Genomic DNA, 16805 nt, shown 5'->3' on the forward strand with positions numbered 1-16805 from the left:
AAAGCCCGGTCCCCCCCCCCCCCCACCCCCCTGCTGAGTCTGACTTATAGCTTATGCTCACTGCTGATTGGAAATCTCTGATTTTGACTTAGCAGGGGGCATTTCAGACCTCTGCAGAGAAACCAATGTTTTCAGACAGAGAACAGGGGAGCCTCACCACAGCAAGCCAGCAGGAGACAGGCTTTTTTACTCAGGTTGTGGCTGATTTCTAAAGTCAAAACTTAACTTAACTCACCATTGGACTTAGCATTGTAAGTGCACATCCAATGAGTTCAAGGAGATAACTAATCAGGTAAAAGTCACTATATTTCAATCAGGGAAAGGCTTAATATGCAAGATCCATGTATGACATTGAGTTTGTGTACTTACATCAAGGCCATAAACTAAAAACAGACATCAGTTGTAACTCCTTCTATGTATCTTCTCTACAACGACCAACACGGTTTTCAGGTCCACTCACCAAAATCCCAAAGACTTCAAATCAGTGAGGACTTTAAAAAGGGTCCACTTTTAAGTGAGACACATTGGACTTTTTATTTGGCACTCCTGTTCCTGCCTGACTTTGCTGCATATGGAAATAGAACCTAATTAATGGCTGACAAACCCATTTTCCTTCTATGTTGCCTGAAGCCATTAATAACATTTTTGTTTCCTAATTATTATATAATAATGTTGCACTTATTTTCCTCTGATGCATGTTGATACACTGGTGTGTTAATTACTTACTTTGTAAGATGTTCTTTTGAAATATTTAGTGGAATCTGAGTTGTTTGTTAATATAATTTATGTATGTGGCCTGCAGTTAGCAGTATCTGGAATCAGGAGGGTGCTCAGTGATGTATGTAAAGCCCAGCAGTAGAAATCAAACAAGTCTCCAACCAGCATCAGATAACAAGCTGGGAACAAGTGAATGGGGTCCATCTGTGGCTGGCCCATGGAAGTCCCGACCCACTTTTCTGAAGCCTGTGGTGCATCTAATAGGGACAGCAAAGAGGAAGCATGTGCACTTAGAAGTCCAATGCACCTTGTACTAAGGAAACTTGACACTTGCATACCATTTTTTCTATTATACAATTATCCTTGTACTTTATTGCACTTTACAGCAGTGGTCTACAATGCACCATATATGTGAATTTCCATTAATTTTAAATGTCACTCCAACACATACAGGGCGTCAACCAACGCAACAGCTCTGTAGTTTTCTGCAACACATGTCTATGAATATGCACATGCTGTAGTTCACTGCATTAGCCAAAACAAGTGCAGGTATGTTTTTCACGGGTTGAGGCTCATTAAATGCCCATTCAAAGTAAATGTGGTGCATTAATGCAATGATAGTCAACGTCCGAGAAAAACATGCCTGGCTCGAACTGGTGTGAGCATGCCCCTTAAGGTCTTGTTTCCTTCTTACATATAACCACTAAGAAAAACTAGTTCAAAAGACTTTCCATGGAATTCATAAAGAATGTCATAGACACTCATTAGAATTCTCCCACCCATGCAAAAAATGCCGCAACCTGCAACAGATTTATGTATCTGCCAGTAAGGTGTACATGAATCTGCTGCAAAATTGCCTTAGACAGAATACTTTCGCATATGACACAATTTACTCCAACATGGAATAAAGTATTACCTCCACTTTTCTAATCACCAATATGGCTTGTTACAGCCATAGCACCAGAATCTAAAAGTGTCATGAGTCACCTGCACTTCATACAGTATAGTGACCTTGCAAAATGGCGGTGCTCGTAGTGATGACAGGTGAAAATCCAAAATGAAGATCTGATTATCACCAGCACACACATAGTAGACTGCTACCTCCTTAATCAATCATTGAATCATCATCACATCACATCCTAGAATGCCAAGGTGTTGGGGCCAGGCAGGGTTCCTTCTTCAAGGCAACATAGTGACTTCATAGTCTTCACTAAGTTGCCTTAAAAAGGGACCCTGCGTGACCCTGAAACATTAGCATTTTATGACGTGATGTGATAATGATTTTATTAATTGATTGAGGAGCTAGCAGTCTACAATGTGTGTGCTAGTGATCATCTGATTTCACTTTGGAGAATCTAAAAGTGTCGCACATAAGAACTACCTGAATTTGTTGTATGTATCAGCAATAGCAAGAAAACCCTTACACAACTTTCATGATTTTGGCACAACATGTTTTAATATACCAAAACGCCAGAATAGTGTTGCAAATACTTTGATACATCACCCCCATTGTTGCTGTATCAGTGATATATGGATAAAGGTCTCTTGTACAGGATACGAGAGCACAGAGCCATTCTTAAGAAAGCGCTAAGCAGTGCACTCTGTCATCTAGTAATGAACATGTGTTGAATGAAGCTACGAATAAATGTTCCACCTGTCTGTTGTGTTATTACTGTCTGGTGTCTGTCAGACATTCTTTTCCAAAGGGGACACCAGTTACAGGTAGCTCTCCTAGCTGGCTGGGAACCTGACCATCACAAAATAAAGCCTTTTCCTAACTAGTCTGCCTGTACAGAGTAGGTACAGTGCCAAAATCCTTTCACTAGGGGTGGTCACAGCATGGGTACCAACTATGGAATAAGCCCAGGTGCTTGGAATAAGCCCAGGTGCTGATATACATATCAGCCTAGTAAATATTCACTACAACTAAGCCTAAAACACACTTATCCCTATTGATATGTGCTGCTCACCCCTTGCACTAGTATGGGAACTGTGAGCCTCTAAACTAGTAAGCCAACTGAGAAAGATTAAACTCTTTCCCATTTTAAGATATGTCTGAACAGGCCGGCCAAAGGCTGCCTTATAACATAGGCAAAGAGGTCCCTGTTAACATTTTCCACCGAGGCCTTCCCCCGCAGCTTCTAGAAACACCTCTTTCAGACCCTTTACAAGAATCAGTAGGTCACATTATTACCAACTTTAAAATTCATTAAGTTATTAGTGCTTAATATAAACATTGATTTAATCATTATTGTTGACCTTTACGTGAGCTGTTCAAATTATATCTGCTGTGTTATTCAATTATTTCAAATCATAAAGCATCTAATGTAAAGGCAGGAGATAGGATTCTGTCCAATGGTGGATAATAGAGTATCGCGGAGGCCTCATTACATTTAATACTTTACGGATTATTTATTAAGCTGAGATAACACCAGGCTGCGGTATCCTGGTCTAATAAGTAATCCCAGTTTCATATTATTATCTAGCTTTGATTCTGATCTTATAAGTATCATGATACTAAACCAAGATGATTACAGAGGGTCATGTGCAGTTCAGTGTAACAGACTGACAAAAATAGTGGAAAAACTATTTATCGTTAAAGTTCAACTATATCTGGTTTTCTTCCCATGTTCATGCTTTAAAGTGAACCTGGCATCTACAAACAAAATAACATGCAACCTGAGTCTGTTCAAAATGTATCTAAGCATTGGGTGCATGACTGGTGAGTTCAGTCACCCACCTGCATCTTATCTCTCTTATGGCCTCGAGCAGAAGACCTCTGCCCTAGAATTCCCTGCTCTGCCCCTGCAGAGGACAACTGTGTGGCGATTCCCTGTTAATTTAAATTATGGTGACTGCAACAGGAAAGAGTGAGCCTAGTAGAAAACAGATTACACACAGGGTGACAAAAATTATTATATCCCCTTCAGAACCTCTCAGTGATGCCCACATATGTTCAAGACCTTTTGACAGGATATTATTCACCATGGATCTTGCAATCTGCAAATCCTCACTTGTTTTTAGTTCCACAAACCAACACTTAATATGCAATCCGAACCACTGTAACAATTAAACAATTAGAAATCTTTACTGGAGTCTGGTTCAGTGTGCCATACATATATGTTGTGACCAGGCTCCAAGAGTACTTGTGCTTTCTATGGTAACCCAGAAGGACCCTCCATACCTTCTGCATCCGTATGCCTTAGCACAAGCTGCACATACACTATGATGGCTCCGTAGGGGAGTCTACATTTTAGGCTTCATGGGGACCACAGTGGTAATAGAAATGAAATTATGGTATACATAGATAGATAGATAGATAGATAGATAGATAGATAGATAGATAGATAGATAGATAGATAAATGACCATCACACCACGGTTTGTGAAAGTAACAGCCCCCACTCTTCTGGGAAGGCTTTACACAAAATTCTGGAGTTTGTCTGTGGGAATTTGTTACCATTCGGCCAAAAGACCATTTATGAGGTCCGACTAGCAATCAATGTTCCAATTCATGCCAAAGGTGTTCAACAGGGTTAAGGTTAGTGCCCTGTGCAGGCAACTTGAGTTCCATTAGGCCATACTGATAAAACCATGTCCTTAGGGATAGGCTTTGTGCACAGGGACACAGTCATCCTGTAACAGAAAAGAATCTACTCCAAACTTGTCACAATGTTGGAAGAGCATAATTGTCTAAAATGTCATTGTACTGTATACTGTACTATAGTATTAACAGTACTCTTCACTAAAAACACCTGAACTCAATCATTTGGAGGGGTGTCCACGTACTATGTAGGTTAATATTTTCCAAAAGTTATCTTAAGAGCAATAAGGTTTAAGAAAGCACACCATGTCAGAAACATTAGACTTATCTTTAAACAAATGTCAGAATAGAGTCTGGAGGAAACATGTTACAAGAGAAATATGAAGCTGCTACTGCTGACCTCCTGAAAATGTTGCTTACCTGTCTGTTGCTTCCCAACCTTACTTTAAACTGGAAACAGCATGTCACTAGCAAAGCCAGAGGAGTGTTAGAGCTCCTCAAACATACAGGTGAAACTCGAATAATTAGAATATCGTGCAAAGTTCATTTATTTCACTAATGCAACTTAAAAGGTGAAACTAATATATGAGATAGACTCATTACATGCAAAGCAAGATAATTCAAGCCGTGATTTGTCATAATTGTGATGATTATGGCTTACAGCTCATGAAAACCCCAAGAACCCCAAATCCACAACCTCAAAAAAGTAGATTATTACATGCAATCAATAAAACATGGATTGTACATAGAACAATATCGGACCTCTGAAAAGTACAAGCATGCATATGTACTCAGTACTTGGTTTGGGCCCCTCTTGCAGCACTTACTGCAATTACTTTTGCACGATATTCTAATGATTCGAGTTTCACCTGTACTTGTTCTGGGCCAGTGGTTTATAAAATACTAAAGCCATTAGATCCACATAACTGCCAGGCAACTAACATTTTTAAACAGGTGAGTTCAGCAATGACAGCAAACATATGTTCTCAATACAGCATTCCTTTAAAGAAAATGAAGGGTGGGCTCCATAATCACCAATCCACCGTATACCAAAAGCCCAGATGTCAGAGACCTTGGATTTGTGTCAGTCCGTACAACTGTTTGGCTACAAAAAGACACATGGTCATAACAATCTGGCCACTCAGTGTATATAATTTACTGTGTAAATGCTTTAGTTAAGCTTTGCAATGCACAGGTAACTGCTCCGCTCACTAGAAAACCCTGATGTGCCCATTACTTTCATTTTCTAATTGAAGCTTTCATTGCAAAACACCAATTACTGTGAAAGAATGTGAACAGCCCAATGCGTTTATAAGCCACAAAGTATGGCTTGAAAAGGAAAGTCCAATTTTGCTTTATTTCTTTCAGTAGTGTTTAAATACGCCTCCGTTTCCTTTGATCTACACTGAATGTCAGTCAAGGTCAAGGGGCACTTGAAGGAAATAATGTTTAACAGGCAGGATGGGGATAAAAAGGAACCCAGGAGCTTGGCCTACGGAGAGATGAGCTCATCAATAATACCAGCTGTGGACCTCAGACTCACTGACCAAATAAGGAATCTTTTTTACCAGTTTCATCTCTCCGGAGTTCCCAGGATTCCAAGAACTCTGAATTGTGGTGTCCACTTTTTTGTGTCCCTGGTTCAATAAATCAGGCATAAACTACGTCCCACCAGCTACTGCTAAGCTAGTCCCAGCATGTTAAGCTCTCACAAGTCCAGGGAGATGCAGACTGTTTTTGCAGACAAACTTTTCACCATTTAAAAGGTTTCTCCAACCAGCTGCAGATTTGCACACCGGCTATTTGAAGGAAGGCCCTAGTTTTCTTTGAAAATAGGGTGTCAAAGAAGACCCAGATGTGACTAGAACCTTAAAGTGACATTAAACTCAGGAGTTAAATCTTAAAATGCATTCAAGTACCCTAACTATTAACACAAATTTATTTTATTTGTGCATCACTCGGCTGTAGATCCTCAAATCATCTCTGAATTGGTGCTGACACTGTCCTTCCTTCTGGAGGGTGGCTACTTTTGTCCCCCATGGTCCATGTGTGTGTTGTAAAGTATTTACAAGTCCCCATACAGCAGAGCTCAGAGAGGGGCATGAAGAAGCAGCACAATGAGCCAATTAGTGGGCTGCAATGCAAGCAGCATGCTAATAGGAAGAGAGAACAGAGTGACAGAGAGATGAGCTCCTCAGTGCTTCTCCTTTCACTGTCCAGTCACAGGCTGGGGGGGGGTTGTCGGAAAGTGACTTGTAAGTTACCTGAGCAGCAGAGTGGCGTAGTGTTTAGCATTGCTCCCTTACAGCACTGGAGGTCCCTGGTTACAAATCCTGATCAGGACACTATCTGCAAGGCGTTTGCATGTTCTCCCTGTGTTTTTGGGTTTCCTCCCACACTCCAAAGACATGCTGGAAGGTTAATTGGCTCCGGTATAAATTGGCCCTGTATAGGCCCTGTATAGGGTCCTTAGATTGTAAGCTCCTTGAGGGCAGGGGCTGATGTGAATGTGCAACTATGTAAAGTGCTGCGTAAATTGACAGAGCTATAATACCAATAATAAATAAATAATACTGCAACACAGAAAAAGCAGCCTCCTCCCCTGCTAGGCAGGGCGGTGCGGTATAGCTGTATAAATCATAGGACAGGATGGGCAAAAATACAAATCCTTTGCCAGGTAAACCTGCTGTTATATGTGTATTTAGCACCTTGCCTGGAGTTCAGCTTTAAAACATCAATAACTTCCCTTTATTAGCAGCATCACTAGTCAGAGGTTTACATACCCATGATGAAATGACGGATTTCCTCACTAGACATAGTCAGTGATATTTTCCCAGGGATGTCAGGCTGGTCCTTTAGTAGATAAAGGTTTAGAATCGCTCACTCCATCAAACACTACAAGAGTAGAAGATGAATATTTCCATATACAGTATACATATATATACTGCATATTGCATTGCTAAGCTCTGTACAATCCTCCAGGGACAAAGGCAAATGATTAAACCACTTATCGCCGACTTGACAATCGCATCATCAAATAATTGTGTTTAGCTGCAACATTAAATAACCCGACAGAGAGGGACCTGAGTGATGGCTGGAAGCATCCAAATAGCCTTTATTATTCCTGGATAGTGTAAAGACCATTTATAAATGTGTTCTGCGGCATTACCTCCAAGACACAGCCGAACACTGAGTCGCGCTGAGGCCGGCTCACCTAGGTGGTTCCCGTTTTTTATATAAATAGTTAGCTACAAGCTACAAGTCGAGCGTTTCATGTGGAAGCTAAAAAAAACAAATGATAACTATTTTTCTTTCTAAGACCTTTATATCTTATCTAAATTCAAGAAACAAAAAAGGGAATAAGCTCATAAACAAATATGAAACAAATAAAAGAAAACTGAAATTGTATGTGTAGCCAATGTTTTGGGGTAGGAAACAGTCATAACCCTATCCAGTTATTTTTTTTGTGTGGTTTCTGTCCTATTGGGAAGATTTTGCTTCACTTCCTCTCCCAGGAACAGGAAGTGAAAGGAAATTTCCTTTTTAGACAGTTGGCTTGTTGCCATTGGTACACTTTCCAGTGACAACTCAAAAATGTTAGCTTTGCCGTCACTGTCTCTTTAACAATGGTCAATAGAGAGAGTGAATCTACCCAGTGCCATCATAGATAACAATACAAACTTGGTTGGGACGTGGGTTCAAATCCTCCTCTACACAATTGAAATCTAAAAAAAGTTTTGGCTATAAATGTATTTTTAGAAAATCCTGTTTGGCAAAATATATATCTGACTATAATAGTTGTCTTCTAATCAGAAACAATCTGAATCAGCATCTAACCTGTGGACACTGTTGTGCTGCAGTACTATTCACTCCTAATGGCACCACATCCGACCCTGCCAATGGACGTGCATTGCAGCCCAGCACAGTGCGTGGTAACACTACAAAAAAAGGGCATATGCACCTTTTAAAGTGAATTTTGGTGCATTTGGCAACCTATTCAAATGAATGGACTTCCTTAGCACAACACATGTTAATACCTCCTCCTAAATGCCACTGATGATGATGCCAAGATGATGCCACTGACTTTATAAAGAAAGTAGGTTATTTTGAAGAATAAAATATTCACCTTTGCAATGTGCAATGTGGTAACAGCACCAAAGCACGAGATGTACAATTTCTACTTTATTTATTTAATTTTTCTTAGGGATGCACCAATACCGGTTTTTTTTTGTATCAAGTACGAGTACCAATATTTATTTATTTTTCGCCGATACAAAATACAGATAGCGGAAGTCCCATTAAAGAAGCCAGGCGCCGTGTAATGACTCGTCGCCCAGCTTCTTGATTAGCCGGGAAGCCGGGCGGCATGTAGTGACTCACCGCCAGGCTTCCTGATTACCCAAGAAGCCATCTTCATGCTTCCTCATCACCATAATGACTCACCCCCTAGCTTCCTGATTAGCCAGCTTCTTGACCAATAAAGAAGCCGGGAGGCGAGTCATTACCCACCCCCGGCGTCCTGATTGACCAGGAAGCTGGCTCTATGTTCCCTCCTCACCAAGTGAGGAGGGAGCACGGAGCTGGCTTCCTGGCCAATACGGAAGACACGGGTCGAGTCATTACCCGCCCCCGGCCTAGTAATTGACCGAGAAGCCAGTTCCATGCTCCCTCGCCGGCCGGCTTCCTGATACCGGAAGTTCCGATATCAGGGAAGGCATTGGGAGCATTTGGGCGAGTACGAGCCCAAATACTCGGTATCGTCACCGATACTAGCCTGAGGTCCCTGAGTCATCACAGTCTATACACAGCCGAGGGACATACAATCACTGGGGCATAGGAGGAGACGGGATGGAGGTAGCGCTGTCACAGCCGGCTGACTCTGAGGATTGCGTATGTATAACGTTGATATTTTTCTCCCTAGACCAAAACAAGCAGTTAACCCTTGCAATGCGGGGGTAGCACCACTGTAAGGGTTAAAATGTTTTGCCTGGAATTCCTATTTAAATATACATTGATGGCCATGGGTATAATTCATATAAATTATAGAGCATGAAGCCATGTGTATTTCAGGTTGCGTGAAAGAAAATGCCTGCTTTAGCCAAAACAACCAACAAGAATTCATGTTGAAATCTGTACTGAAAAATAAGTGACAACCTTGTCCACATCAGTCAATCACAGAAAGAACAATGTAAAATGCAGCAACTTTCATTGTTTTGACTACCAAGACATGACAAAAAGATGTCATGTCTTGGTAGTCTACCCTTATTGGCCATATCATGTCAACAATTTTCTCTGTACTGTCGGATTAAAAAAATCCATTTATCAAGCTGGATATATTAAAGCAAAAATGTAAAGAAACACATCCACATTGGAGGAAGAAGAGTGCGGATGCTACTTACTTTGGCTGCCCCAATCTGCTCCTTGCGAAATTTTTCAAGAGGTGATATCAGGACGTCATTAGCATTCTGGATCTGAAACAGAAAAATGTGGCAATTAAATATATAAGAAAAACTCCATGCCCATTGGACTTCTATAGAGGATCTACAGGAAAATTATTAAACTCACTTTAGTCCACTTATGTGTTCATTCAGAAATCATTAATCACATATGCATGGCATTCTATGAATGGAGGAAGGTCGCCTTAATGCCGGGATCACCCTCCTCCATTCACAGAACGCCTGGGAAAAAATTACTAGGCGTTTTGTGAGTGGCTAAGGGAAGGGTGAGTGACATAGATCCTTCACTGTTACAGATGAGACAGTGAACCCATACAGAGTCAGGAGTTCACCGCTGTAAGGCGGATCCGGCATCACTGAAGGGAGCAGCCAGCAGGACGTAGCATACATTGAATTAGAGGTACATTATTAGACTGGTGCTGTATCCAGAAGAAAAATGTTAAGTAAACTTTAGTTTTAATATGCTGGTCTGAGTGCTAAAGCACTAAACAAGTTACATAATGAACCCAATTTGCGGGAAAACCACTTCTATTTCGCTTGGTATTCCCTTTAGATTGCTCTCTGTATAAAAGGCTCAATATATTTGAACTTATTTTACGCCACGTCAAACCCCTCTGCGCCTTGGACTGCTTGTATCACAAATCTCACTCGGCACATAAGTGGCGCTCATAATTCCCATACAAAGTATCGATTGAAAATATGGATTTTTTTCCACCCCCTCTTACATGATAAATATACAGCCGAGATGACAGATTTGTGGTAGGGCCTCATAACGAAATAAAAACTGTACAACTTCTGGTGAAAACACATGACCAAAAATGTCAGTGTTACGTACTGCATTCCTCCCAGTAAAGCATTTCCTGCCTACGCTGGCTATTCCACAAAGAAAAGGCTAAATGGAGGATTTATGAACTCTAAGGGGCATTGACCTTCGTTTCTGCATAAACGAAAAAAGACGCAGCTGACCTGCCTGGGAAATCTGGGGGAAAATTGTCAGAGAGGGCAAAGATTGCAGATCAGGAATAAAAAGGATCACTACAGCTTGCCAACTGTACTAAAATTCCAGGGACAGACCGAGGATGTAAAAAGAAGTTTCTATAAATATCATTTATGGTTACTCGGGTTTATTATGATAAATTTATATTTACAGTAGCTAAGATAGCATTACCGTGAAAACAAATTTTAAGGGAAAGTACAGTGTATGTATAGTGAGTGTGATTGGTGATGCATACCTACCAACCTCCTGAGATGATAAAGGAGGACACCCTTTTGCACAAAGGGACCGATAAACTATTGTTTTGGTGACAAATATTTTTTACTTTTTTGGATGTGCCAAAAATTAGTTCAATTCCAAAGGTTTGGAAAGAAAGAAGCGACTTGTGCAGGAATTGTATATAAAAAAAAGAATCTTAAAGCGCACCTTTAGTTTATCTAGCTCAATGTACTGTATGTAGCAAAAAGCAATATACAGGTGAAACTCGAATAATTATAATATGGTGCAAAGTTCATTTATTTCACTAATGCAACTTAAAAGGTGAAACTAATATATGAGATAGACTCATTACATGCAAAGCAAGATAATTAAAGCCGTGATTTGTCATAATTGTGATGATTATGGCTTACAGCTCATGAAAACCCCAAGAACCCCAAATCCACAACCTCAAAAAAGTAGATTATTACATGCAATCAATAAAACAAGCATTGTACATAGAACAATATCGGACCTCTGAAAAGTACAAGCATGCATATGTACTCAGTACTTGGTTTGGGCCCCTTTTGCAGCACTTACTGCAATTACTTCTGCACGATATTCTAATTATTCGAGTTTCAACTGTAGTTTTCACAACCTCAGTTGTATCCAGCCCCCAGAAAATGTCTTCAGAAGACTTGAGGAAATCTTTTACACTCAATGAGTTTAGGGGCATTCTGTATTTAAAACTACATTGTTGACTTCTTTTTAGGGATAAGTACACTTTAATGTAATAGAGTACAAACTACTTTCCTCTGATGTAATATTCTTAAGCCCATCCAATACTCCTGTTGAGTTCAAGCATACAGTGAAACAGCTACCGTAGTAAATATGCAAAGTTACTGACGGGACCTGGCACAGACTATAATGGCAGTTCTCTGGCATACCTCACAACTTTCTGAGTTGAGAATAAGGGACACACTTTTGCACAAAGAATGTGGGCAAAGGACACGATCCTAGCACAAACCCCATTACATGAACAATGAAGATTTTATACACAAACTCATTGGTTAAATATCATTTCTTTAACACTACTTTTCCTTTATATTGGACTCCCCAAATAACAAATGCAATCATTTCTAGCAGCCTTGAATTGAATTAACTTAGGGACCTCCCTGCTATAAGCGTTTTAGTCTATAGACACAGCGTATTAAGATGATAAGTAAGTTGTACAGATAATAAAAGGATAACAGATGTGCGGTATATAGAAATTTTTACATCCATTGAGGTTTTTTTTTAACAACCAACACACATATTCTATATGCAAAAAAAGTAAATATAGACAGTGATGACTGTAGTATTATTTTCCTTTAGTGGCCAATGGAAAAGTGGAACAGTGGAAACTTTTGACACTTATATTCTACAAGTAAAAAATAAACGCGCACAGTGAAAAAAGTAGTGTCCTATTGCATTACTGGAGAGTCCAAAAGTGCCATCTTACATTGTTGGTCAGGGAAGAAGTACCCCCTTACATTGGGAATCGTTAAATAAGTGCCTCCTTATGCTGGTAGTTAGTGTAGAAGTGCTCACTTACAGAAGTGCCCAGTTGAGATTAACCTGCCATTGCTCAAGAAACCCCCTATATAAAGTTGTCTCTCAGTTGCACTCATCTGCTTAGTGGGAGGGTGCAATAGCCAGCCTTCTATTGGCTTTTTGCCATTTGAAATAGATAGGGGGGATGGCACCGTGAAGGGGGTGAGTGGTTGAGGCTGCACCCTAGGCAGCACTGCGCCCTAGGCGGCTGCCTAGTTTGCCTAGTGGCAGCACCGGCCCTGCAGGGTGGCTTCATCTCCCCACCAGTGGAGCCAAGCACTCCACCTGCTAAAATCTCTGTAAAATAAATGAAATGCATGAATCAGCAATAAAAATGAAACCCCATCACAATGACCATTGCATGAGGGTGGATTTCTGAAATCAGGTACCGAGACCTTATAAGAGGCAGGTAGGTCACTCAAAACATTGGCATTTACCAAAACAAGACTGTGCTGTTGAATGTGTATCTCTAAGACACATTTCTATTTAAAGAGGTACCTATGGACAATAGATACCCATTGCACAACATCTGCAAATGTGAAGGGTTTCAATGAGTCAATGAGTGCTTCTTGCTACTTGGGTACTACCAATTACAAAGCTGGAAGTTTCCAACTGCACTCAAGTGACAGAACAATCAGATTTTTCCAGGGGCTTTTCTGGCAACATATTTGGAATACAGTCCACAGATCTGGAAGGCATACACAGAAGAGATCACTATTCGGGTAATAATATACATGCCTCTTATACTTGGACAATATTTGTGTAGCCTAGATTTCAGCAACTAAAGTTCAGCTTAGTTCAGCAAGCAAAAAACATTCTCGGGTTTGACTGTGCATACAGCACTATGCCATTTACTGGTAAGTACCATTGGGTACCGTACAGGCATGACATTCCTGCTCTTCATCAGGTGCCTCATTTCACTTGCTTGCCGTCACCCAATCCTGAATTAAGAGCCTTGTGTGAACTGAATCTCCAAATCTTATTTCACTCTATAAATGGTTATCATGAGCCTTAACAAGATACAGGTTTACGTGTCCAGGGCAAGGCAAGGACAAAAGTCCAATACAATCCCAATGACTGGAGTGATGAAAATAACTTTAATTAATGCTGTTTGATTTTATCAAGCCAAGTGCAGTTCAGTGTGTTCCTAAATCCTTACAAGGTAGTGAAACTCCTTAAAACAAACATGAATGTCCTAGTTAGGACACCAAGTCTTTAAAACATCCCATAAACATTGACAAAGAGATCTTCTGTCCACGATGGGCATTTCTGTAGCTAACCTATTAAAGAAGAGCTCCAGTCTAAACAAGAACTTGAATACAACTGTTTCTCTCTCTTGACGTTATCTATGAACAATCCCACCTCAGTTTTTAAATCTTTAAGAGCTCCTACAATGGAAAACTTGCTGATTTCCTAATCCAGAATAATGTGAAGTTTCTGTCTGCCCTGTTTTATTATTTATTACAGGTATTTATATATCACCACCAATGTATGCAGCACTAACTTGGGTCTTGGCAGGGGTGGGTCCATTGCTATATATATATAACTGTGGCAATGGCAGGGGTGTGTATATTGCTATATACTGTATATAACTGGGGTCATGGCAGAGGTGTGTCCATTACTATAAATATAACTGGGGTCATGGCAGTGGTGTGTTCATTGTTATATATATATAACTGGGGTCATGGCAGGGGTGTGTCCCTTGCTATAAATATAACTGGTGTCATGGCGGGGATGTGTCCATTGCTATATATGAGGGATGTCCCGATACCGATACAAGCATCGGTATCAGGACCGATACAGGGCATTTTGACAAGTACTTGTACTTGTCAAAATGCCCCGATGCATAGAGCCGAAGCTTGCTCTATGTTTTTTTTTTTCTTTACTTGGCTTGCCGATCGTCACGTCACTGCTGCTCCGGTGGGCGGCGCTCCAGGTGGGGGTCCTAATTAAGGTGGCCGGCGACTGCCCAGAGGACCCCACTTGGAGCGCCGCCCACCGGAGCAGCAGTGGCACGATGCTCCTCTTCAGCTCAGCGCGACGACGTCCACACATGTGAGGAAAATCGTGAGGCACCAGCGATCAAACAGGCAACAGTAAGTGAGGGCCTGGGCTTAAGAGGGAAGTTTAGTGTTTTGTGTGAACAACAAAAATCTATTGCTGCAGTGTATTCTATATGTACTGTACATGTACTACATATAGAATACACTGCAGCAATAGATTTACAATTATCCCCTGCTAATATGAATGGGTTAAATGATCCATAGTACATAATAGTACATAACATGTAGTTGTACTATGGATCATTTAACCTATTCATGTTAGCAAGGGATCATTGTAACTATTGCTGCAGTGTATTGGGAATGTGTATATCTGACCTGCTAACATGAATAGGTTAAATGATCCATAGTACAACTACATATAACGTACATATTATGTACTATGGATCATTTACCCTATTCATGTTAGCAGGGGATAATTGTAACTCTAATACTGCAGTGTACTGGACGTGTGTGCTGTATACTGTATGTACTATGGATCATGATTTAACCTATTCATGTTAGCAGGGAAGAATTGTGAGCGCCTCCCACAAGCGCTGAGCACAGAGACGCAATGCAGCGATCCTGCCCAGCGCCGACTACAAGAGGCACCACGTGAGGCAACAGGGATCGGAGTGAAACTGTGAGTGAGGGAAGCTGGGACAACGCTGGCTGTAACTCTATTGCTATAGTGTACTGTAAGTGTATACTGTATATGTAGTACATATATTACAGCACACAACTCCACTACAGCAATGGATTTACAATTCTCCCCTGCTAACATGAATAGGTTAAATCATGATCCATATTGCTATATATATATAACTGGGGTCATGTATCTATAACTGGGGTCATGGCAGGGTTATGTCCATTGCTATACAAACGCTTCACAATACGCCAGAAAAACGTCGGTACAAAACGCGCGTAAAACGCGCATACATAAAACGCCAAGGTGTGAACCCAGCCTAATACCCTGCCCGGCCGCAGTGACAATCGTAAAACTAAAAGAAAACAAAAGCAGTCATAGAATGTAAGAGGATAACACAATAAAAAAAGGACAACAGAATAAGGAGGGTGGGAGGGTGGTACGCTGCTTCCATGCTGCTGACTCCATCTGTATCTGGAACTTTCTTTCCTCAAGGATCCACCTTTAACTCCTCCACTTATCTCCCTGACCAACCGGGTAAGTTTTTCACACTTTTTACCTTCCCTTATCTATATGAACAAATTAACCCTTGTATCCCTCCATTTTGCCTGTACAAACCCAGTCATGCAGGCCTTACACGTACGCCTCCGTATGCTGCTCCAGGCCTGTCTTTCAAACTTGCACGTTGTGGTAACGTTTGCTAAATTGCACAGATCACCACAATGCACATCAATGCATCTGCTCTATATGCAACTGGTTGTGGTGCCATTCATAGTGAATGGCAACCCAACACATTGTACAGTATAGTCCAATGCACAACACAGTGCACCACAATGCCCATACGGTATGCTGTGGTCAGCCCAGTTGTAAAAAAAAAAGCGCTTTATGCACAGTTTTTCATCTTTTCATAATGATTATAATGTAAAGGCTTCCTTAACACAAAACACACATAAAAAAATGAAATAAAGAAATATATATATACATTTCATAAGTTTCCTAAGTAAGCCTGCACAATTATAATTGAAGCCTGAATATTCAGATTCATGCACAAGCCAGTCGTGACTGGTTCTCTTTAAGTATGCCAACACAGCATCTGTTTAAGGATATGACCTTAATGTAATAAACTAGTAAGATCACCACAGAGAACAAGGTGTCCGAATGTTTACAACATCTACAAATCAAACCAGTCACGTCAGGAAATATCTCTGCTCTCTGGAACATGGTAATCCTTGCTCTCTCGCTGGAAAGGCCACGATCACAATAAACATGCTTTTATATCCCTGCAAATATTGTCAGGTCCTGGATTTGATGCCAATAAAGAAGTCAGACCTACCCATACACAACAAACCTGCTTCAAGTGTGATGTTTAAAACCAGCAAAGGTCAATGTGTGGGGATGGAACGTTAAGGTAAGACAGGCCCAACCACATCTGAGGAGGTATAGGTCACCTGCGCTTATTTCCAGATATCAGACGCAAAGAAAAGGCCCATCAGAATGGTGAGTAGTTTGAGACTGCACAAGTGATCCATTCAGTGGCGGACCTAATAACCAAAGGGCCCTGGTGCAAGATTTTATCTTGGGCCCCCCTCCCAAGACAGGAGGGGGGGGGGGCGCGGGGGGGG

The 16805-nt window shown here is 40.9% G+C and overlaps 1 protein-coding gene across 1 annotated transcript in view; it reads right to left on the reverse strand.

Moving 5' to 3' along the window:
* ARHGAP42 (Rho GTPase activating protein 42) overlaps positions 1–16805 on the reverse strand; it is a 289730-nt gene that overhangs the window by 110285 nt on the left and 162640 nt on the right. Inside the window, exon 4 of the mRNA XM_018563547.1 lies at positions 9660–9731. Coding sequence (XP_018419049.1) covers positions 9660–9731 — 72 coding nt within the window. The remainder of the gene's footprint in view (positions 1–9659; positions 9732–16805) is intronic.

Source organism: Nanorana parkeri, unplaced genomic scaffold, assembly GCF_000935625.1.
Source record: "Nanorana parkeri isolate BGI_ZX_2015 unplaced genomic scaffold, ASM93562v1 scaffold673, whole genome shotgun sequence".
In the NCBI taxonomy this organism is placed as follows: Eukaryota; Metazoa; Chordata; class Amphibia; order Anura; family Dicroglossidae; genus Nanorana; species Nanorana parkeri.